The sequence below is a fragment of the Apodemus sylvaticus genome, chromosome 18 (genome assembly GCF_947179515.1).
Source record: "Apodemus sylvaticus chromosome 18, mApoSyl1.1, whole genome shotgun sequence".
Classification (NCBI taxonomy): domain Eukaryota; kingdom Metazoa; phylum Chordata; class Mammalia; order Rodentia; family Muridae; genus Apodemus; species Apodemus sylvaticus.
The window spans coordinates 70,175,554-70,198,207 of NC_067489.1; the positions used below are offsets into that span (position 1 = coordinate 70,175,554).

Consider the following 22,654-nt stretch of genomic DNA (forward strand, 5'->3'; position numbering starts at 1 on the left):
TGTGTGGAGTCTTTTGTTTTCTTTCTTTTAAGATATATTCTGAATTATACATATGCACGTGTGTGCATGTGTGTGTACATGTGTGTACGTTGGTGCTCTAGTAGCCCCAGCTGCCTGAAGTCCAGCTGCATGGCCTCGGGTGACCTCAGAGCCCTGGTCCGCCTGGGGTTGCAGGCAGGCTCGGCCACACTTGGTTCATGAGGTATTGGGCGTGGAAGCTGAGACTGTGCACATGCCAGGCACACGCTCCGAGTGACACAGCCAGGTGTGCCCTGGCAGCTGAGCTGGGGCCTCAGCCGTATGCATTTATTTATTTCAATTTCTAAATTTTGGGGTTTTCTGGAAATTGGTTTCGTGTAGCTTATCCAGGATGACCGTGACCTTATTAACTTTTATTTATTTGTGGAAGGGGTGCCTCAGGAAGTCCCTAAAACTGGCTAGGTGCACAAGGCCCTCCCCCCCCCAGCATGCACACGCAGTGAAGACTGCCGTCAGCTGCTGCGCAGTGAGTTCCAGGTCCCCAGCTCTGTGAGCTGTCGCCCTGCTGGGTGGGCCTGTCTTTTGGAGGTACAGCTGTCTTGGAGTCATTTCCACTCCTGTAAGTAACCTTAGTAAGACTTAGGGGGTCACCAGGTCGGCATTGGTGCTGTGGTCTGTGCGTGGTCTCCTAACTGGGGAACCTCTCCCCGGATGGGTCCCCATACCCTCCCACCATGTAGGTTCCGGGGTTTGAACTCAGATTGTCAGGCTTGGCTGCAAGCACCTTTCCCTGCTGAGCCATGTCACCAGCCCTCTTTAGAGACATCTTAATTTACGCGTGGAGTCCACCCACAGAAATAAGGATCCTCCCTTCATATACAAGCCCTGGAGACAGACAGTACTTAAAAACCAAGCTGTATACCTGACAGTCTTGCAGGGCGGGCTGTGAGCCGCAAGGGACGTGCACACAGGCTGTCTGCAGGAACATCTGTAAACCCTGATGCGGGACACACCCCTACTGAGGGCCCGGCATGCTGCACTCTTGCGTGTCACCTAGAACTTCGTTTGAATTACATTTTCCCCCGAGGGAGGATTTCTCTGTGTGGCTATTTGTCTTCAACTTGTTCTATCCACCGGGCTGGCCTGAAACCTGCCTCTGCCTCCTGAGTGCTGGGACTGAAAGCGTGTGCCACCACTGCCTGGCATGGGGTTTATTTTTATGTGTATGTATACCCATGTGTGGATGCTGCTGGGGCCCTTGAGGGCCAGAAGAAGGCGTCAGATCTAGAGCTGGTGCTACAGGTGGCTGCAGGCTGGTGTGGGCACCCTGGGACCGCAGCAGGTGGCCCGATGGCCGGGCCGTCCCTCCAGCCCACATCCGTTCTCACCCCTCCCATCTGCCTTTGTTTCTCTTTGTCTGGACAGAGACCATGCTTGGTGCTTCTCTGTCCGATTTCAAGATTAACAGACTCCTGAGGCAGCCTGGCTGCTGAGGAGCAGGCTGAGGGGAGAGCGAAGCCTGCAGTCACCTGCAGGGCCTGATGTTTTCCGCTGTTTGTAGCCAGACCTCTGCTGGCTTGAGGCACCTTTGGAAATAAACCTCCAGGTTCTGTCTGACACTGGAGGCCTCTGCAGTGTTTGTGCTTTAGACGTGCAGAGGGCAGGACGGAGGGCCAGCAACGGCAAGCCGGTGGCGCCTGCTGTCCAGTGGGCAGTGTGAAGGTGGACACACTGGGAGATGGGGGCAGGAGGATCAGAAGTGCAATGTCCTCCTTGACGACAGTAGGCTAGCCTGTGCTACATGAGAGCCTGCCCCAAAAATAAAAGGATAGGCAGCGTGTAGTGGCACCCACCTTTAATCCCAGCTCTTGTGAGGCAGAACAACAAGTGGGTCTGTGAGTTAAAGGATAGCCTAGTCTACATAGTTCTTTTTGTGTGTTAAAGGATAGCCTGATCTACATAGTTCCAGAACTCACCTCCAGGACTGTGTAGAAAGATCTTGTCTCAAAAAACAAGCAACTAAATAAAATAATTTTAAGAATAAAGAAAAAAGAGACCAAATGGGAGAGCCTGCCCTGTGTAGACCACAGAGGACATGTGCTCACAAAGCGGCCACACCAGCTCTGTCCAGCTCACAGAGGTCACGGGCGCCCACAAGCCTGGCAGGAGGTTTGGGTACAAGTACATGTTTTTAACCTTCAGTGCTCATGACTCCTGCCAGACACATGCAGACATTTCAGGAAGGTGGGTGCAGTGCTGCCCTACTATGTGCATCGCCCAGAGCTCCAGCAGGTGAATGGCTGCCTCAGCTAAGATGCCAACAACAGAACATTCCAGCAAAACCCACCTTGGAGATCCAGTAGTTCCCTGGGCTTGCAGAGCGTGGTGTTGAAATGGGTGTGGAGGACCCCAACATTGCCACAACGCTGGGAAATGGTAACTGATGGGGTCGATGACCCCCACGGCTGCACAGCTGGGGTCCCCCACTTGTCTTCTGGCCACAGCTGTGGGGTTAGGGGAGGAGCACAGGAGGGAGTGCTCTGAGCGAGCCTCCCCACTCTGGTCTGCTGTGGGGGATGGTCGCGTTTGGGGGGCCTCTTGAATAGTTACAGTCACCCTGAGGAAGATGGCAGCTCCTGCTTCAGGTGGGCATGGGCTGGTCAAGGCTAGGTCAAGAGGGCGTCAGAGGAGCCAAGCTGAGTGCTGGTGACAGCAGACGGTGACAGGGACTGCCCTCAGCAGGCCTGGGTGGAGACGTCTCAGTAGCCCTCGGCAGCTCTTTGTAACAACAGTTGTTCCCCCTTCTCCTAACCTTAGCCCTGGACAATGGCTGTATAGATTTCATTTGTGTGTGACTGCTTTTCAGTTGGCCTTGGTGTGCATAATTATTCTATCATATCTGACTTTAATACTCCCTTCTGCTCTGGTGAATTCTGTTATACTAGATGTTCTCTGATGTAATGAATCTTTTTCTTTTTTTTCTTTTTTTTCTTTTTTCTTTTTTTTTTTTTTTTTGATTTTGGTTTTTTTGAGACAGGGTTTCTCTGTATAGTCCTGGCTGTCCTGGAACTCACTCTGTAGACCAGGCTGGCCTTGAACTCAGGAATCCACCTGCCTCTGCCTCCCAGAGTGCTGGGATTACAGGTGTGCGCCACCACCTCCTGGTGATGTAATGATTCTTAAACAATCAAATTTGAGGCATGGGCCCAGCACAGCACAGCACAGCACAGTCCTAATGGCCCAGGTGCATGCTGGGTGCTCTCATCTTGGGAACAATGTAATAAATGCACAGTGGTAGTTCCAGATTAGTGCTTGACTTAGAAGGAAAGTTTGAAATTATTAGAAAATAAACCAGAACTGATATTGGGACCCAAAGAAAGGAAAAAGCTATTAAAGTTATGAAATACATTTTTCACAACTTTTGAGAGAGGTTCCTGGATAAGCAAGTATAGACTACATAAAGTCATATACGAGTAAAACTAAGTAGGAACACTGGGCTCTTAGGAGAGTCCTTGTGTGCAATGTGCAGAAGCGGAGAGCTAGCGGAACTGCTGAGCTAAGGGTTAGCCCGACTCCTCCTGGCCACCGTCTGGCAGCTTTGCCCAGGTCGGTTACCATTAGAGCTTCACAGGAAAATGCATGTGGCTGACCTCGGGGCTCTGAGCTCTGAAGTATAAGTCCAAAGGTAAAGTTTAAACAATGATGAGTTTATAATTATTATTTTGGCCACAGACCTGGGAATAGGGGGAGCTTGAAACTTTGGGGAACAATTGTAATTCTTGATTCTTTGTGGGATGTAGTTATTCTTTTGAATTTGATTTGGCAATAATTATACAATGTCTTTTTTCCTACCTGCTTTTGGAGTAACAATAAAAGACCCGGGCAAGAAAGAGGCGAGAGAGTGAGTCGCGTGAGGGGAGAGTGGACTGAGTGGTGTGCAGTGTGTGTGTGTCAGGAGTGGGGGGGGGAATTGAGGTGTGTGTGAGTTAGAGTGTGTGCAGTGTGTGTGTGTGGAAGAGAATTGAGGTGTGTGTGAGTTAGAGTGTGTGCAGTGTGTGGGGGGAAGAGAATTGAGGTGTGTGTGAGTTAGTGTGTGCAGTGTGTGTGTGGAAGAGAATTGAGGTGTGTGTGAGTTAGAGTGTGTGCAGTGTGTGTGTGGAAGAGAATTGAGGTGTGTGTGTGAGTTAGAGTGTGTGCAGTGTGTGTGTGGAAGAGAATTGAGGTGTGTGTGAGTTAGAGTGTGTGCAGTGTGTGTGTGGAAGAGAATTGAGGTGTGTGTGAGTTAGTGTGTGCAGTGTGTGTGTGGAAGAGAATTGAGGTGTGTGTGAGTTAGAGTGTGTGCAGTGTGTGTGTGGAAGAGAATTGAGGTGTGTGTGAGTTAGAGTGTGTGCAGTGTGTGTGTGGAAGAGAATTGAGGTGTGTGTGAGTTAGAGTGTGTGCAGTGTGGGGGGGGAAGAGAATTGAGGTGTGTGTGAGTTAGAGTGTGTGCAGTGTGTGTGTGGAAGAGAATTGAGGTGTGTGTGAGTTAGAGTGTGTGCAGTGTGTGTGTGGAAGAGAATTGAGGTGTGTGTGAGTTAGTGTGTGCAGTGTGTGTGTGGAAGAGAATTGAGGTGTGTGTGAGTTAGAGTGTGTGCAGTGTGTGTGTGGAAGAGAATTGAGGTGTGTGTGAGTTAGTGTGTGCAGTGTGTGTGTGGAAGAGAATTGAGGTGTGTGTGAGTTAGAGTGTGTGCAGTGTGTGTGTGGAAGAGAATTGAGGTGTGTGTGAGTTAGAGTGTGTGCAGTGTGTGTGTGGAAGAGAATTGAGGTGTGTGTGAGTTAGAGTGTGTGCAGTGTGTGGGGGGAAGAGAATTGAGGTGTGTGTGAATTAGTGTGTGCAGTGTGTGGGGGGAAGAAGAAAAAGAACCCACAGAGTGAGTGTAGAAAGGGACTGAACAATAGAGCACAACACCCAGAGAGCAAAAGTACACACGGCTTCAAGCTGGGGGTGGGGGCGACTTTAAACCTTAAAAACTTTACCTGTCAGCTTGTAGCCGAAAAGTTGTGTGTGTGCGTTTATTATGCACCTTCAAGATATCCCTCTAGTCGAGAACTCTGATCCTGTGTCGAGGCTGGACAGCTAAGCTTTGAAGTCAGTCAACAAGGATTCTTTGTGGCTGTGTCACAAAGCCACCCTGGATACCAGGATCCGCTTGCCCTACCTGGGCTGCCAGGTCCCGCCCTGGCTGCTGTGGCGCCAGCCACCAGATCTGATCTCACTCCCAAGCAAAAACCATTTGTTCTCCCTGGTCACTTTTCCAGCTGCCCCGAAGCCACCTGGGGTCACTTTTCAGAGCACTTTCAGGTGACTGGAGGCCTTTGACCCCTGCTTGCCCTTGAGCCAGGAGGAACCAGTCTGTCCTGCATCACACACCATGACCCGAATCTTCAGTCCTGGTGGCTGGAGGGCACTCTAGGCTGGTTCTGGGGTCCCACGGGGCTGGTGGGACACGGCTCTGCCTGGCTCCACCCAGGACTCCACACAGAGTGCACTGACCCATCAAGTCCGTAGGGCAGCATGAAGCCTGATGCACACCCACAGTAAGCAGTGTTTTAACTGCGCCTGTTTCCCCATCTTAATAATAAGACGTCCTCTGTTCCTGTCTCGTGTGGCCGAGGCTACATCACTCTTTTTTTCTGTTTGAGTCTCATGTAGCCAGCTAGCTGCAAACGCACCATGTACTCAACTGTGACCTGAAAATCTGCCCCAGCCGCTCAAGGGCTGCATAATAGCTTATACTGCCCAGTCTGTGAACACACAGCAATCCTCCTGCTCCTGGGATCACAAGTCTATAGTACCATGCTCGGCCAGCACAGGCTAGTTTGTTCAGGCAAGGTCTCACTGTGTAGTCTAGGCTGGACCCCGCCGAGTGGGCAGAGTTGGCTGAGGAAGGAGGATCAGTATTAGCTTCAGCTTCTGCACACTGCACACGTCTTTCTCTGGAGTCCCAACGTTGCCTTTAATTCATTTTCTAATAATTTCGTCAAACTTTCTTTGCAAGTCAAGCATTAATCTGGAACTACCACTGTGCATTTATTACATTGTTCCCAAGATGAGAGCACCCAGCATGCACCTGGGCCATTAGGACTGTGCTGTGGGGTGCTGGGCTGGGCTGGGCCCATGCCTCAAGTTTTAATTGTTTAAGAATCATTACATCAGCTGGGCGGTGGCAGCGCACGCCTGTAATCCCAGCACTTGGGAGGCAGAGGCAGGTGGATTTCTGAGTTCGAGGCCGGCATGGTCTACAGAGTGAGTTCCAGGACAGCCAGGGCTACACAAAGAAACCCTGTCTCGAAAAAAAATAAAAAAGAAATCATTACATCAGAGAACATCTAGCATAACAGAATTCACCAGAGCAGAAGGGAGTATTAAAGTCAGATATAATAGAATAATTATGCACACCAAGGCCAACTGAAAAGCAGTCACACACAAATGAAATCTATACATCTGTTGTCCAGGGCAAAGGTCAGGAGAAACAACTGTTGTTACAAAGAGCTGCTGCTGGCTACTGAGATGTCCCCATTCATCAGCAAGGTCCCCATGTGGCCTTGTTTTAGATGGCGGGTCCTCTGGAGGGATGTGTCTCCTGCTTCTTGGGGTCCCAGACACCATTCTTTTCTACAAGGAGCTGCCTTGCATTCGAGGGGGCTTCTAAGATGTCTCCATCCTGGCCTACTGCAGGCAGAACCTGTTGTTGCTGTATGTGCTGTCCCCAGCAGACTCCCCCTGATGGCTCTGTGAACGAGGGTGACTTAGCGAGGCATGGTGGGCACCGGCACCCAGAGGCGGAGGTCAGAGGTCAGGGTTTCAGGTTATCTTCAGCTTCATAGCTGGGTGCAGGGCAGTCTGCAGCTGCACAAGTCATCGAACAAACGAGAAAGAGAAGAAGAAGAAGAAGAAGAAGAAGAAGAAGAAGAAGAAGAAGAAGAAGAAGAAGAAGAAGGAGAGAGAGAGAGAGACAGAGAGGTCTCAGTCATACTAGAGGAGGGAGCCACATTTTGCCACAGCCAGATGAGCTGTTTTGCCTGACGGCTTGTTGTGACCTGGCCTGGGCCTGGACAGTCCCAAGATGGAGGCTAAGATAAAGCCTTCCTGGCTCCGCAGCTCCGCTTCCAGCGGACGCCCCACGGGGAGGGGAGGTTTTGTCTTCTGACCGCTCTCAGAGTCTCTTGACAGAGCCTTGGGGAATTCCAGGACTCAATTCAAGGCCTCAAGAGGAGAAGAAGAGGGGACCAGGGAGCGAGAGGCTGGTGAGGGCCCAGGGCACAGCAGTTACGAAGGTTCTGGGGCCTGGGGGTGGGGGTGGGGGGGAGGTAACAGGAGCCAAGCCGCCCTCCACCACACAGAATGTTCCAGAACAGCTGGACTGCATGAGAGGAACGAACAAGGAGATGGGCAGGGGAGGGGCAGGGGGACGGGGAGGGAGGGAGGGAGGGAGGGAGGGAGAGAGAACAAACAAGGAAACAACAACTTAACAAGGCCACCATCTGAGTTTATTCCTGCGCTGTGCAATCTGGAGAGGGGTGGAGATGTCTGTGGGCCTGTGGGCCTGTTCCATTCCCTTAAGGAGGCAGTCTCCTGCCTCCACACATGTGCCAGTGACAGCTGGTTAACACCGATTGCCAACCCAGGCAGGTCTAGAGTCACCTTGGAGACCACCTCTGGGCATGTCGGGGTGAGGTTCCAGGCTGGCTTCAGGGAGGTGGGACAGGGGACAGCCTGTGCTAAAGATGGCAGCGCCAGCCAGCCCATGGACTGCAGGGACCTTTCATCTCTCTGCTTCTCCGCTGAGGGAGTCACGTGATCTGCTCTCTCCTCCTTCCCTGCCATGATGAACCACACCCTTGAGCTGCAAGACAGAATACGCCCTTGTCCCTTAAGTGACCGTGACCAGGGTGTTTTACGTCAGCGACAGAAATAATTGCCTAAGACAAACCCCTGGAGCTGTGAGCCAGTGGCTTCCTCAGGAAACCGAGACACAGCAAGGAGACACACTCAGCCTTGGTGCCACAGCCAAACTCCAGCCACCCCTCAATGCCGCTGGCCTTAGGCTGCACCACACTCAAGGTTCAAATGTGCACGTCTCCCCAGGCAGTGCCAGGGAGTCGCAGTCTAAGACTTGAGCTTTCTTCCAGGGACGTGGGGCTGGGGTCACAAGACCCGGGTGCAAGTCCAGACGCTGATGCTCAGAAGTGGAGCCCTCGGTGAGTCACAGCCCCTCCGTTTCCTCATCTGTAGAACGGAGAGAGAACCACTGAGAGTCAGAACACAAGCCGACCCCTCCTCCACACCCATAAAAGACCCCATGGGTTCCATTTCTCAGCCTCCCGAGTACTAAGGTCTGGTTATTTGTCACTGTCTGCCCAATGAGATGTGGGCAAAATGTCTTGAGATTTTAAAGGCCTCTAAAAATCTCCCAAGCCTGGCCTTTCCGTCTCTCTTTAGCCAGGAGCATCGCTCGGAGCACTGGCGGCTGTTTTGAATCGGGGTAACTTTGACGGAAACCAAGGATTCCATAAACTCAGAGGAGGCGCCTTGCTGCGGCAGCTGAGCTGAACCTCCCTCTGTCTTCCGTCATCCCGCCCCTGGTTCCCAGTTCACACCAGCGTGGCATCTTTTCCCGCGTCCAGTGGCCGGTGGCCCAGCATGCTATGCGTCTCATGAGCGACCCCACCCCAGGGGCCCACGCTGGGCAATGGTGTCTAGGGTAGGTGAGCGGTAGGCAGACGGCTCTCCCTGGCTCTCCCTGTGTATCACTGTGGATGTGATACAAGTGGCCCCGCCCCGGAGCGGCCCGCAGGCCCTCAGGAGGGGCTATAGAAGGTCTGACAATGGGTACCCTGCCGGGGCTGAGCTCTGCGGCCAGCTTTGGAGTCTTCCGGAGGCCGGGCTGGTTCATCTTCAAAGGATGGTGGGGACAGCTCCCGGAGACCCCGACGAGTGGCCTGAACAGCCCGGAACAGGGTGTGTGTCATTATCGCCACCAGGATGAGGGCACCCGAACCCAGGATAGCTGCAGCTGCTGCGCCCGCCTCGATCTCGAACAACAGCAGGGCGTACATGGCCAGTGCTGAGGAAGGAATGGCTCACTTAGTCACTCCACAAACGCCTGCTTCCCCAGCCTCGGGGATCCCGTCAAACACAGAGAAACAGCAGAGAGCCCTGGACCAGAACGGGCACTTCTCTCCAAGCCTCCTGAGTACCTTGTCTCAGCAGCGAGGCGCCTGCCCACACCTTTAATCCCAGCACTCGGCAGGCAGGGGCGGGGGTGGGGGCGGGGGCAGGGGCGGGGGCGGGGGCAGGGGCAGGGGCAGAGGCAGGGACAGAGGAGGCAGAGGTAGAGGCAGAGGCAGAGGCAGGGGCAGGGGCAGGGGCAGGGGCAGAGGCAGAGGCAGAGGCAGGGACAGAGGAGGCAGAGGCAGGGGCAGGGGCAGGGGCAGGGGCAGGTGCAGAGGCAGAGGAGGCAGAGGCAGGGGCAGAGGCAGAGGCAGGGGCAGGGGCAGGGGCAGAGGAAGCAGAGGCAGGGGCAGGGGCAGGGGGAGAGGCAGAGGCAGAGGCGGAGGCAGGGGCAGGGGCAGGGGCAGAGGCAGAGGCAGGGACAGAGGAGGCAGAGGCAGAGGCAGGGGCAGGGGCAGGGGCAGGGGCAGGTGCAGAGGCAGAGGAGGCAGAGGCAGAGGCAGAGGCAGGGGCAGAGGCAGGGGCAGAGGCAGAGGCAGAGGCAGGGGCAGAGGCAGAGGCAGAGGCAGAGGCAGGGGCAGAGGCAGAGGCAGAGGCAGGGGCAGAGGCAGAGGCAGAGGCAGGGGCAGAGGCAGGGGCAGAGGCAGAGGCAGAGGCAGGGGCAGGGGCAGGGGCAGGGGCAGAGGAAGCAGAGGCAGGGGCAGGGGCAGGGGGAGAGGCAGAGGCAGAGGCGGAGGCAGGGGCAGGGGCAGGGGCAGAGGCAGAGGAGGCAGAGGCAGGGGCAGAGGCAGGGGCAGAGGCAGAGGCAGGGGCAGGGGCAGGGGCAGGGGCAGAGGAAGCAGAGGCAGAGGCAGGGGCAGAGGAGGCAGAGGCAGAGGCAGAGGCAGGGGCAGAGGAGGCAGAGGCAGGGGCAGAGGCAGAGGCAGAGGCGGGCAGACCTCTGTGAGCTTGAGACCACCCTGGTCTAATGAGTGAGTTCTGGGACAGCCAAAGCTATATGGACCCATCTCAAAAACAAGCAAAACAACAACCAAACAAACCAAAAAACTAGAATAAATGATTAGACACATGGCTCAGCAATTCGGAGGATGTGGGTTCGGTTCCCAGCACTGCACAGGGGTTCCAGAAGATCGACCGACTTCGCTGAGCTCAGACATCAGGCATGCTGCAGACAGACATACAGACAACACCCATCCACACTGTGGGTAGAGGACACCCCACACCGCAGGCCTGGAAACTGTACACATGGGATTTGCTTTTTTCCATTTTGCATTTTTACTGCATTTGCTCAGTGTATGTGTGCAACATGCCACAGTGCACATGTAGAGGTAGGGGACAACTTAGGGACAGATTCTCCAGAAGTGTGGGTCCTGGGGACTGTATTAATGTCAGCGGGCCTGCCATAAAGATGGGCCTTCTTATTGTAAAGATTTATTATTACCCCTGTGTGTGTTTGCATGTGTGTGCACATACGAATGTCTGTAAGTGCAGGTGAGTGTGCAGGTGTGTGTACAGGTGAGTGTGCAGGTGTGTGCACAGGTGAGTGTGCAGGTATGTGCACAGGTGAGTGTGCAGGTGTGTGCACAGGTGAGTGTGCAGGTGTGTGCACAGGTGAGTCAGTACAGATTGGTCTGTGCAGGTGTGTAAGTGCAGGTGCCCATGGAGAGCGGAAGGTGTCAGGTCTCCTGGACTTCAGGTGGTTGTGAGGAGCCCGACAAGGGTGCTGGGAACCGAACTCCAGTCCTTCGAAGGAACAGAAGTGCTCTTAACTACCGAGCTTCTCTCTGGCTGTCTGGTTGAGGCACAGCTCAGAGAGTCCCAGGTCCCAGGTTCCAGCCACAATATGGTGAACTCAAGGCCACGCCCTCCCAGTGGGTAGAACACTTGCCTGGCATGCATGGGGCCCGAGTTCCAGCCTCAGCACCCAATCAACTGTGTGCAGTGGTGCCTGGCACGGCCTCGCTAGGGGGGCATGAGGACCAGGAGCTCAGAGACATCCTTAACTACATAGAGTGTTTGAAACCAGTCTGGGCTACTTGAGACCCTGTCTAAAAAAGCAACTAAGCAAAAGCACAAATCAAAACAAGACGGCTTCGGGCTGGAGGCGGCTCTCAGGTTAAATGCACTGGCTGCTCTTGCAGAGGACGTGGGACTGGGTCCCGGCACCTTACACTTCTGAACTGCTGCAGCTTCCAAGGAATCTGTGGCCTCTGACCTCTGTGGGCACTGCACACACAGACACTGCGTACACCTCTCCTTCCAAGGTCTGGGAGGTGAAAGCAAGACCAGACATTCAAAGTCAGCCTTGGCTACAAGGCGACTCCCAGGCCTACAAGATAAATAGTAACAGTAAACAGTCATACACCATGAGCATCAACAGAGAATCCTGTTCGCTCTAAGCATCAACTCCTGTGCTTGTGATCTACTCGTCACTCTTCAATTGCTAGGGAAACTGATGGGGAAACTGAGGCATAGAGCATAGCCAAGAGAAAGTGTTGGAGCAACTGCCTGAACTCTGGCTCCGGACCTGCACACAGGTTCAGAGATCCGCGTGCCCCCCCCCCCCAGGTCCCCTGTGCTCCCATCACACACTACCTGCTAAGTAGATGGAGACCCCACAGCAGAACAGGCCAAGCGCCGAGTGCCTGAGGAACCGGCAGTCATACAGAAACCAGTCCGACCTGGGCGGCGGGGGACAGGAAGAGGACAGTGGCCCAGTGACACCAGGAATCGAAGTCTAGAGCCTCAGCCCTCCACCTACCTACCCACCTACCTAACCAGCCGCCCAGCCATATCTCACCGCATGTACCCCCACCCCCATCTATCCACGCACCCACCACCCATTTGCTTGAATCTACCCATTCCCAACCAGCATCAAGTCTCCCTGCGCAGTGGAGGGTCAAAGTTGGGACAAGGGTGTGGTTGACTCAAGGAGGACACCTCATCGCATCCCTACTGTTCCCGAAGCACCAGCGCGGGAAGGAGGAGGAGCGCTGAGGCCCCCCGGCGTGCTCTCGGAGTCTGTTTCCCTCTCCTCAGGATGAGGCAGTGCTATCCTACCTGCCTGGACCCGGCCCGCGTGCCAACTCGGCGCCCAGGTGGCCGCAGAGCGCGGCGAGCAGCAAGCAGCTAAGCCCGAAGACCTGTGCCAGCGCAGCCAGCGCGGTCGCCAGAGGCAGCAATGCTCCAGCCGCGGCTTCGGGTAGCCCGGCATCGGGGTCCAGCTCCGGGTGCAGCCCGTCGGTGCGTACGCCCCGCAGCTCCGCGCGCCCTGCCTGGAGTTGGAACAGTAGCTGCGCAGCCAGCACGACCAGCACCGCGGCCGGGATGCCCAGTAGGGTCATCGCGGTCAGTATCCGGCCTCCGTAGGAACGGCCCATGGCGCGGGCCTGGGATGGAGGAAGGGAACGGGCAGTAGGCCTTCGAGAGTCCTGGGGTGGGGATACGGACGCCACTGGGGCCCGAGCGCTGGTACCAGGTAGGAGTGGAAAATGCGCAAAAATTTGGGAGAAAGTGTTTTTTACTGCGCTCCGGCTGCGGGCGCCTCCCCCGGGTGTGCTGGGGAAGGAGGGAACTGGGGTTTGTGGGGTTGGCCTGGGAGGGGCTCTGCTAGGAGAGCTCCACCCCCTGCAGAGGGGCAGAGTCTAGCCCCTCCGTGAACCTGGAGGCGAGGAGCGGGGCTGGATATGCAAAATAGGTAAGAAGGGGCGTGGCCTACTTGATGAGCGGAAGGGCGTGGCTAGACGTGGCTTGAGAAGGCTGCTGAAGGGCGGGGCTTAAAAGGATGGTGCTCGGTGCTCAGGGATATCACAACATGGGGTCTGCGTTCTGTGGATAGTGATGGGTGGGGTCCACAGGGTGAAGGGACCAGAAAGAGAGTCTTGCAAGACAGAGGTAGGGGGGCTCTAGTGGGGTTTGGTTGGGGAAAGAACACAGGTAGGTTGTAGTCTTGGGTAGGGGCCTGGAAATGGACGTGTCTGGGAGGGGGTGTGAAGGGGTTGGGTCAGGGTGGGGCTGTCTGAATTGCCCCACCCTTTTAGAAGGGTGGTGTGTTGTTTGGAGAGTTGGAGAGGTAGGCAGTGTCCAGGAGGCGGAGGCCAGCCAACTGTGAGTTTAGGGAAGGAGGACCCAACTTGCTCTACATAGGTAGTTCTAGGCCAGTCAGGGCTACTTATGTCTAAAAAAAAAAATGGAGGAAGGGCAGCCGAGGAGATGGCAGTGACAGGAGATGAAGCTCTGAGTCTCGCTTGGACTCACAAAGCTCAAGGTTGGAGATGTGGACTCACAGAGTGCCTGACCCTGGGAGCTGGGCCTGCAGGTCCCTCCTGGAAGTGTAGACAGGCATTTTCCTGTCGCCCTGAGGACCAAGCTTACTAAAATAACAATCATCAGTATAAGTATTATTGTTTTATGTGCATGAGTGTGTTGCCAACATGTATGTACGTCTGCGTGCCAGGTATCTGTGGAGGTCGTAGGAGGGCTTTGGAGTTCCAGGTGGTTCTTAGCCACTGTGTGGATGCTGAGAACTGATCCTCCATCCTCCTCACAGGCAGAGGCGCTGCTGTTCTTACCCACTGCCACCTTCCTAATGTGGTGACATCTGAACCAATCGGGCACAGTGCCAGGCCTGCGGTCACTGTCATCAGTTTAGGGGGGAGGCGAGGGAAATGTGGACACTTGGAAGATGGTCGGACCTACAAGACAATGTCTTTAGAAGTAAACAGAGGGCTGGAGAGACGGCTCAGTGGTTAGTTCTCAGAACCCTTGTCAGGCGGTTTGCACGTGCTTGCAACTCCAAGGCCAGGGGGTCCCATACCCTCTTCCTGCCCCTGGCCTCAGCTTCACTCAGATACACATATGCTGACCCAAATATAATAAAAATAAGAATTAGTCTGGGTGGGGGTGATCCACACCTTTAACCCCAGCACTCAGGAGGCGGAGGCAGGTGGATCTCTAGGTTTGGGGCTAGCCTGGTCTACAGAGTGAACCCCGTATAGCTGAGACTATGTAGAGAAAACCTGCTTCAAACCACACCAGCCCCTTTCTCACGCTGGTGCAGCCTCACTCGCAGCCGTGAGCTCTGCCCGCCCCTCGCACCGGAGGCCTCAAGGCCTCCTGCCTCTCTCCTCACATCCTTGACAGAACACCATGGTGTTCTGTTTTAATGGTGTTACTTTTTTTTTTTAAAGATTTATTTATTGTTATATGTAAGTACACTGTAGTTATCTTCAGACACACCAGAATAGGGTGTCAGATCTCATTACGGATGGTTGTGAGCCACCATGTGGTTGCTGGGATTTGAACTCAGGAACCTTCAGAAGAGCAGTCAGTGCTCTTAACCACTGAGCCATCTCTCCAGCCCCCAATGGTGTTACTTTTAACCCCATTTTGTTACTTTTAACAAATCGAGATGAAACTTACAATAGAGCATCCAGTTTCTGCTTGATGTATTTTTAAAAGCACATTTACAGAGTAACCCTGCTTATGCCTATCTAGTTTGGAAACATTCTGTCTCTTTAAGAGAGCCCCTCCCATTAATCTCGCTCGCTTTCCCCATGGCCCTGGCAGTCCTGGACTGACAGTTCCATTCCTGGCTGTCCCTGTCAGGACACTTCCTGCAGGTGAAGTGTTTTGGGTCTGGCTACTGTCACCCAGTCTTGTGTAGCAGCTGGTGTCAGTGCTCCACTCCTGCTCCTGACTGAGCAGTATCCCACTCAGGACACACCACGGGAGGTGGGTGTGTCAGTTACAAAGCTACCGAACACACATGTGAGCAAGTCCAGGAACCCTGCGCCCAGCAGTGAAGTTCTGACTCCCATGCCTCAAAACAGGTTCCCATGCAACTGTACTAAGTTTATTTCCCATAAGGGGTGAATGAGGATTTCTATTTTATTTCATTAATATTTTAAAATTTCACTTGGGCAGTGGTAGTGCATGCCTTAAGTCCCAGCACTCGGGAGGCAGAGGCAGGAGGATCTCTGAGTTTGAGTCTAGTCTGGCCTACAGAGTGAGTTCCAGGACAGCCAGGGCGACACAGAAAAACCCTGTCTAGAAAAAGCAAAATAATAATAATTTAAAATTGCCCATAATTATTCTTTGAGGGGACAAGGGTGAGAGAGTCAAGGGACAGCTTTTGAGTCGGGTCTTTTCCCGCACCGCGTGGGTGCCCGGGATCGAATTCAGGCTGTTGGGCTTGGAGGCCAGCAGGCCTCCTTAAAGTGTATTCGGTCTTGAACCTCAGTTTCCCCCACTGCTCCAAGCTGGGAAGGGAGGCGGACGAGATGCTGGCAAGCTCCGACCGCCCTGGTTCACAGCCTTCTTACTCCATCTAGTCAGAGTCTTGGCCTAGAAGGTCAGGTTTGCCAGCTTCCGAGGACTTGCTTCATGCAGGGGTTTAAATCTCATTCTCACGCACTACCCCGATTGGGCCGCCAGGGGGCGCCGCAGGCAAAGCGAAAACGTCGCACACAGCTGGGGCTTGGGCGAAACTGGAAGGGGCCCTGTCCGCAAGGCTCGGATCCATGGCTTAGATGCGCGCTCTCACTCACCTCGCCCCGCTGCCCTAGCGCTCTCTCTACGGAGCGAACAATGACCTTGACCTCTGGATTCTTCTGCACACACACCTCTTTGTTTTCTTTTTTCTTTTGTAGGTGGTGGTGGTGCATGCCTGTAATCCCAGCACTTGGAAGGGGCAGAGGCAGAGCGATCTGAGTTCGAGGCCAGCCTGGTTCACAGCTCAAATTCGAGGACTGCCAGGGCTACACAGAGACCTTGTCTCAAAACAAAAGAAAGGCCTACTTGTGACTGTGCAGGCACGCACCTGCAACCATAGGTGTGTAGAGGCCAACGACGTGCAGAAGACACTTCTCCTTTCCACTCTGTGGGTTCCAGAAACTGAACTCTGGTTGTCAGTCTTGACAGCAAGAGCCTTTCTGCACGGAGTCAGCTTGCTGGCCCTCCCCTGCGCCCAGAGCGCTGAATGACGGGGTTGCAACACAGAGCGCGCCTAGCAGGAGTGGGTTTTTGTTTGTTTGTTTGTTTGTTTTTGCTTCTTTTGTTTTGGACCGAGTTTTGTGTCTGGGTTTCTAGGGGTTCTTAGTACTTAGCGTGCGCGAAGACCTGGGATTCTTGCCCAGGATGTCTGTTCGTGGGAATGCACGTTCTTTCCAGGACTAGAGGGGGCCTGGGAAAGAAAACTCTCGGCTCCCTTTGACTGTCACTCCAGCTACTCTCACACCCACCGAGGCAGGAGAGTAGCGGGCTCTAGGCCGCCCCGGGCTGTCTAGGGAACGCACTGAATTTGGAAGAGATCAAGGACGAGCCTTGCCCGAACACCCGAGTTCCCCTGGAGGTCACCAAAGTCCCACCAATGCACCCGGGTACCCTGGGTGGTGGGGTCACCAGACCTCTGCCCCGGCGTCTCCCTGGGGGTCACCAGAGTCGCGCCCGCTTCGGCCCCGCCCCCGGCCGGCCTCTCGGTCTACCCGGTACTTGCGCCTGCGCAGAGGCTCGGTGATGCTGCGCCGCGCCGGCTCGTCGAAGTCCTCGGGCTGCAGGAAGCTGCGGTCCAGCAGCTCGGCCGCCTCCTGCCAGTTGGCGAAGCAGGCGGGTCCCAGGCGCTGGATCTCCTCGGTGGCGTCGCTCGTCAGCACGTCCCCGCACGGCTTGAGGACCACAACCGCCGGCAGCCGACGCACGGAGAACTGGCGCCCGAGGTCCCTGCGGAGGGGGAGAGCGAGCGAGCGAGCGAGCGCAGTCAGCCTCCCTCCTCTCCCGGTGCGCGCCGCCCCCAGTGGCCGGCAGGAGCCGCCCGAGGACTCGCGGGCACCCCAGGCCCTGGGCACCCGCCCTCCAAACCCTCCCTCCCGGTCGCGCCGCCTCCCACTTTCGGTGTCCACTTGCTGTCTGTATCTGTACTGTTTTCCGACTGTCAACGTGAAGACGGAGGTCCTGGGACAGCGACTTCAAACAGCGAGGCCAGCTGAGGAATGTTTGGAAAATGTGTGTGGAAAGCTAAGTGCATACTGCCAAAAGCTATCAAATCCGGCCAAACTGAGCAAACAGGACCCCTCCGTGGGGTGATGTGTGACTGAAACCCTGTGGGATTGAGGGAGGGGAGGAAGAACTGCGGAAAGAGTGTTCCAAAGCATGTGCGAAGGGCCTGGGGTACAGCTGGCATCGCACACGTGCCCTGAATGGGCAGCGGCAGGAGTTTTACTGTTCTGAAGCCACTGAGAAGCTGTCGGCCTCTCCAGGAGACCCTGGACCCAACTGACAGCTAAGCCAGAATCCACCCACCCGGTGCCCTCCACGCTCACAGATGGGTCCTCGTTATGAACTCACTATGCCGACGGAAAGACTGAAATCTCCCAGAAATCAGCCTGGTGGGGTTACAGGCAGACGTCACGAGGCCCAGCTCACCCAGTGCTTTGTTTGGTTGTTTGGTTGGTTGGTTGGGTTTTTTTGTTTTTTGTTTTTGTTTTTTGTTTTGTTTTTGAGACAGAGTCTCTCTGTGTAGCCCTGGCTGTCCTGGAACTCACTCTATAGACCAGGCTGGCCTTGGACCCAGAAATCTGCTAGGAGCTGGAGAGATGGCTCAGAGGTTAAGAGCATGGACTGCTCTTCTGAAGGTTCTGAGTTCAAATCCCAGCAACCACAGGGTGGCTCACAACCATCTGTAATGAGATCTGACACCCTCTTCTGGTGTGTCTGAAGACAGCTACAGTGTAGTTAGATTTAATAAATCTTTGGGCTGGAGGGGGGGGCGCTGAACGGGGTGAGCAGAGGTCCTGAATTCAAATTCTCAGCAACCACATGATGGTTCACAATCATCAGTACAACTACAGTACGTATACATAAAATAAATAAATAAATCTTTAAAAAAAAAGAAATCTGCTCGTTGCTGCCTCCTGAAAGCTGGGACTAAAGACCCGTGCTCAGCTTTAGCTGAAGTTCTTAACCTACGATTCTTGGTTAGTCTTTGTAGCCTAGGCTGGTTATTGAGAAAAAGGTAATATATATATATATATATATATATATATATATATATATATATATATATATAAAATGTGTGTGTATGTGTGTGCATATGTGTGTATGTGTGTGTACGTGTATGTGTATGTGTGTTTGTGTATGTGTGTGTGAATGAGTGTGTGTGTATGTGTGTGTGAATGAGTGTGTGTGTATGTGTGCGTGAATGAGTATGTGTGTGTATGTGTGTGTGAATGAGTATGTGTGTGTATGTGTGTGTGTTTGTGTATGTGTGTGTGAATGAGTGTGTGTATGTGTGTGTGTGAATGAGTATGTGTGTATGTGTGTATGTGTATGTGTGTGAATGAGTGTGTGTGTATGTTTGTGTATGTGTGTGAATGTGTGTGTGAATGAGTGTGTGTGTGAATGAGTGTGTGTGTGTATGTGTGTGTGTGTGAATGAGTGTATGTGTTGCCAGCTTGATACACATTAGCATTATCTTGGAATTTCCATTTCTTTAGATGGCCCAGGATGACCTTGGGTCTCTGATTCTCTGCTCCTTCCTCTGGAGCCCTGGAATTATACAAATGCGCTGGGGACTGAATTCAAGGCATTGTGCATGCTAAGCACGCTATCAGCCAAGCACGCTATCAGCTGAACCTCAGCCCAGTCCCATTTTCTTTTTTCTTTTTTTTTTTTTAAAGACGTATTCATTATCATATGTAAGCACACTGTAGCTGTCTTCAGACACACCAGAAGAGGGCGTCAGATCTCACTACAGATGATTGTGAGCCACCATGTGACCATATGGTGGCTGGGATTTGAACTCTGGACCTTTGGAAGAGCAGTCAGTGCTCTTAACCGCTGAGCCATCTCTCCAGCCCTGAAAAGGGTGATTTTGAACTCCTTATTCTCCTGCCTCCACCTCCTGCATGTTGGGATGATGAGTGTGCCCCTCCAAGGATGGTTTATGTGGGTCGGGTGGGGTGGTGGTTAGAACCCAGAGCCACACAGCTCACTACCCTCCACTTCTGAGTTTGCTTCCATGCAAGTCTGCACCCGTGTGCAGTACCCACAGGTACCAGGAGAGGGCAGCAGCACCCCAGAACTGCAGTTACCTGCCTCTACGTGGGTGCTGGAAACTGACTGAACCCAGGTCGTCTGCAAGAGCAGCTGGTGCCCTTGACCTCCGAGACCCTGCAGAGTCTTGTGTAGTCCCCTCCCACCCAGGGTCTCTATGTGGCAAGGATGACCTGAAACTCCGATCCTCAAAACTCAGCCTCCCGAGTGCTGGAATGAGAGGTCTGCACATGACACCAGGGTCAGGGTGCATGAACTTTGTCCCCCACGCAAGGCTCCCCTGTGATCCTCCTAGTTCATATTTCTTTCCCTGGGGATAGAAACGCTGTTCATTTGTGGGGTGACGGAATCCACGTGGCTGCACAGGGCAGTGAGTGGCTGTCCTAACTGTGATCGTGACCAGCGAAATGGGGCCCTCATGATCAGGAGCCTCAAACTTGTGCAAGAAAGTCAATGAAATGAGCGAAAGGTCAGGAAGTTGGTAAACTCCGCAGGTCACCTTCCCCTGCCTCAGGGCAGACCCCAGCCCTCAGGGGACGCTCTTGGACTCTGTGGACTTCTGGAGGTTGCGTGCTCAGAAGTTGTTACAGAGTCTTTCTCAGAACTGGGATAGAACTCAGGGTCTTGAGCCACAGCCTCTGATTTTTATTGCTGCTGGGAAAAAGGAGAACTGGGTGTGGTGGGGTATGCTTGTCATCTAGCATTTATAGGGCTGAGGCAGGGGCATTGCTCTAAGTTCCAAGTCAGTACAAGAAGGGTTAGAAGATGGCGCAGAGGGTCGAGCACTTACTCCGCAAGGGTGAGGAATGGTTCCAACAACCCAAATGCTGGAAGGTGCTGTCCCTCAGAAACCTCTGCAGCTGGTGGCTGGCACCCTGTGTGAGATCCTGACTCAGGAATACAGTGGGTCGACTGGCATCAGCCTCACGCCCAGATAACACACACTGGCATGCACCTGCACATATGGGCAGTACAATCACACAACACACACACACACACACACACACACACACTCGCCAAAACAAAAGTCAATGTAAGAAATGCCAGGTGTGGTGACTGGTGACTGTCATCCCAGCACTTGGGAAGCAGGCAGGAGGACCAGCTCAGAGCCAGCCTTCTCTACACAGCAGTTGGAAGCCGTCCATGGAGGGCTACAGGAGACTCTGTCACACGGTAGCTCTACTTACCCAGACAACAGAAAGCTCTAAAATAGATGCAGGGTCTAGAGCCCTCTGTGAGCCACCGCACGGTGGGACTCTTCCTCCTCTCCCTGACTCTACTACCTACAATGACTGCCATCCTCCCTGAAGGTGTCTCTCCTGAGCCCCAGGTCTGACTAAGTCCTCCTTTCCAGGGTGCTGTGGTGCCGGCTCTAAGACCTCTTCAAAGCTGTGCCCCTGGAGTCCTACAGCTCCTGGGCTGGGGTCTCCGGTCTTGTTTTTACTTTTCTTGTGGATTTTATTGATTTGAGGGCAGGGTCACCCTATGTAGTCCAGGTTAGCCTCAAACTCCTGATAGTCACGTCTCCACCTTGCTCGGGTTGAGATGGCAGGGGTGACCCCCATATCAGGTTTACGCAATGCTAGGGACTCAGCACCAGCACTCCGGGAACTGAGCTACAGTCCCCACCTCTTGCTTTGTTTTTAGGTCTAGCTTGTAGCAACCCTCTTGTCTCATTTCCAAGTGTTAGGAAGTAGCCTGTGAGACTACCTCCTGTGGTGTTCTGAGCCTTCCTTCCTCTGTCCACTTCATTAGGCTGTGATGGAGGAGGGATGGGACAGTAAACACTGGCTTGCCTTCCCTTCCCGGAGACACCTTCTCCAGGAAGCCCCCTCTGCTCTTCCCTGGGTCCTCACCTCCTCAAGTCATCCTGGAACGGCAGGAAGAGCCACTTTTCAGGCATGTCCCTGAGGAAGAGGTCCTGTTGCTCCTCTGTAGGGTCCTGGGACACATAGATCAGGGCCAGCTGTGCTGCCCGTAGCACGTAGAACTCATCGGTGAGCCGTACGAAGAAGTCTTTGAGGACTGGGGCGAAGGTCTGGCACTGAGGACAGGCCCCGGCACCAAAGAATAGCAGCACCAGGCGATTCTCTAACCTACGGCTCAGCTCCGCCTCTGTCTCCACTTCATCCTGGTCGCTGTTGTTCCTGATCAAGATGCGGCCAGAGAAGAGAGACACCATGGTAGCAGCACGTGAGGAGGTGGGGACCGGAGAGGGGTCCGATGTGGCCTGCAGCCTGCTGACTGGATTTTCTGGGCCCCAAGAATAATGAGCCCAGAAACCAGATTAGCCACTAATCCTCCTATAGGTTGACCTCTACAGAGCCAACAATAGTTTGAGGGGGCAGGGAGGCCTCATGAACCTTCAACGGAGCCACATTGCTGCCAGATGTTAACAAAAGAGAGAGCCCGTGAGCCCAGTACTGAGGCAGAAGGATCACTGCAAATACAGGACATCCTGGGATATATGACAAAAATAGAGAGGCATTGTCACAAGTGAGGCCCCGGCCTAGAATGCCCCAGCAAGGAGCCAGGGGTCATGGCTCAGGCTGGCTTCCATCATCTACAACAGAGAAAAACAAAAATTAAACTCCAGTGAATGTCTCCCCTTACTTCCAAGGTGTGTCACTCAAGGTAATTGCACTCCAGGAAGTTGGACATGCGCCTACTTTTGTTTTTATTATTTATTTATTTATTTATTTATTTATTTATTTATTTATTTATTTTTCGAGACAGGGTTTCTGGGTAGCCCTGGCTGTCCTGGAACTCACTCCATAGCTCAGGCTGACCTTGAATTCAGAGATCCACCCACATCTGCCTCCCAAGTGCTCCAGTACTGCCAGACCTTGGTTTTTGTTTTTGTTTTTTTAAAGATTTATTTATTTATCATATGTGAGTACACTGTAGCTGTCTTCAGACACTCCAGAAGAGGGCGTGTCAGATCTCATTACGGATGATTGTGAGACACCATGTGGTTGCTATGATTTGAACTCAGGACCTTTGGAAGAGCAGTCAGTGCTCTTAACCGCTGAGCCACTTCTTCAGCCCCAGAGCTTGTTTTTGAGAGAGGGTTTCTTATAGCCCATGCGGTCCTCAGATTCCCAATGTAGCCAAGGTTGACCCTGATCCTCCTGCTGTACCAGGGTGTGAATCACACAGAACAAGCACAGAGGAGGTCACACATGCGCAATGCACTTATGACGAGCAGAGGATAACATTGCTGGCGTTGGTTTTCTACTTTCACTATGTCCTGGGCATTGAACTCAGGTGCAGTGTCCACCTGCTATGCAGCCAGTGTTGACCTTGAAGTTCCCAGCCCTGCCTTGTTTATGGGGTAAAGGCAGGGCCCCAGGAATGCCATCCTACCAACCGAGCCTCTTCTTCCACATCTTCAGCATTCCCAGTCAGGGA

The 22,654-nt window shown here is 53.7% G+C and overlaps 2 protein-coding genes across 2 annotated transcripts; both read right to left on the bottom strand.

The window, feature by feature from the left end:
- Positions 1 to 7,492: 7,492 nt before the first annotated feature.
- On the bottom strand, positions 7,493 to 13,072 carry Tmem221 (transmembrane protein 221). Its single transcript, XM_052162675.1, has 4 exons — positions 12,254 to 13,072; positions 11,789 to 11,874; positions 8,856 to 9,086; positions 7,493 to 8,248 (listed from the first exon to the last, which is right to left on the bottom strand). Exons 1-4 carry the CDS (start codon positions 12,571 to 12,573, stop codon positions 8,226 to 8,228), a joined length of 660 nt encoding a protein of 219 aa, XP_052018635.1. The 5' UTR covers positions 12,574 to 13,072; the 3' UTR covers positions 7,493 to 8,225.
- A 1,551-nt stretch (positions 13,073 to 14,623) lies between these two features.
- Nxnl1 (nucleoredoxin like 1) lies at positions 14,624 to 21,425 on the bottom strand. The gene is made up of 2 exons (XM_052162615.1): positions 21,100 to 21,425; positions 14,624 to 16,912 (listed from the first exon to the last, which is right to left on the bottom strand). The coding sequence occupies exons 1-2, from the start codon at positions 21,423 to 21,425 to the stop codon at positions 16,591 to 16,593; spliced, it is 648 nt and encodes a 215-aa protein (XP_052018575.1). The 3' UTR covers positions 14,624 to 16,590.
- Between the last annotated feature and the right edge of the window lie 1,229 nt (positions 21,426 to 22,654).

Excerpts from the sequence above, each read along its gene's own strand:
- Tmem221 (XM_052162675.1), bottom strand. The coding sequence starts at position 12,573 with ATGGGCCGTTCCTACGGAGGCCGGATACTGACCGCGATGACCCTACTG. Across the intron at positions 11,875-12,253 it reads CGCGGGCCGGGTCCAGGCAG|GTCGGACTGGTTTCTGTATG; the intron begins GTAGGATAGCAC and ends CCCGCCGCCCAG. Across the intron at positions 9,087-11,788 it reads GGTCTCCATCTACTTAGCAG|CACTGGCCATGTACGCCCTG; the intron begins GTAGTGTGTGAT and ends TTCCTTCCTCAG.
- Nxnl1 (XM_052162615.1), bottom strand. The coding sequence starts at position 21,425 with ATGGTGTCTCTCTTCTCTGGCCGCATCTTGATCAGGAACAACAGCGAC. Across the intron at positions 16,913-21,099 it reads TTCCAGGATGACTTGAGGAG|GGACCTCGGGCGCCAGTTCT; the intron begins GTGAGGACCCAG and ends CCCCCTCCGCAG.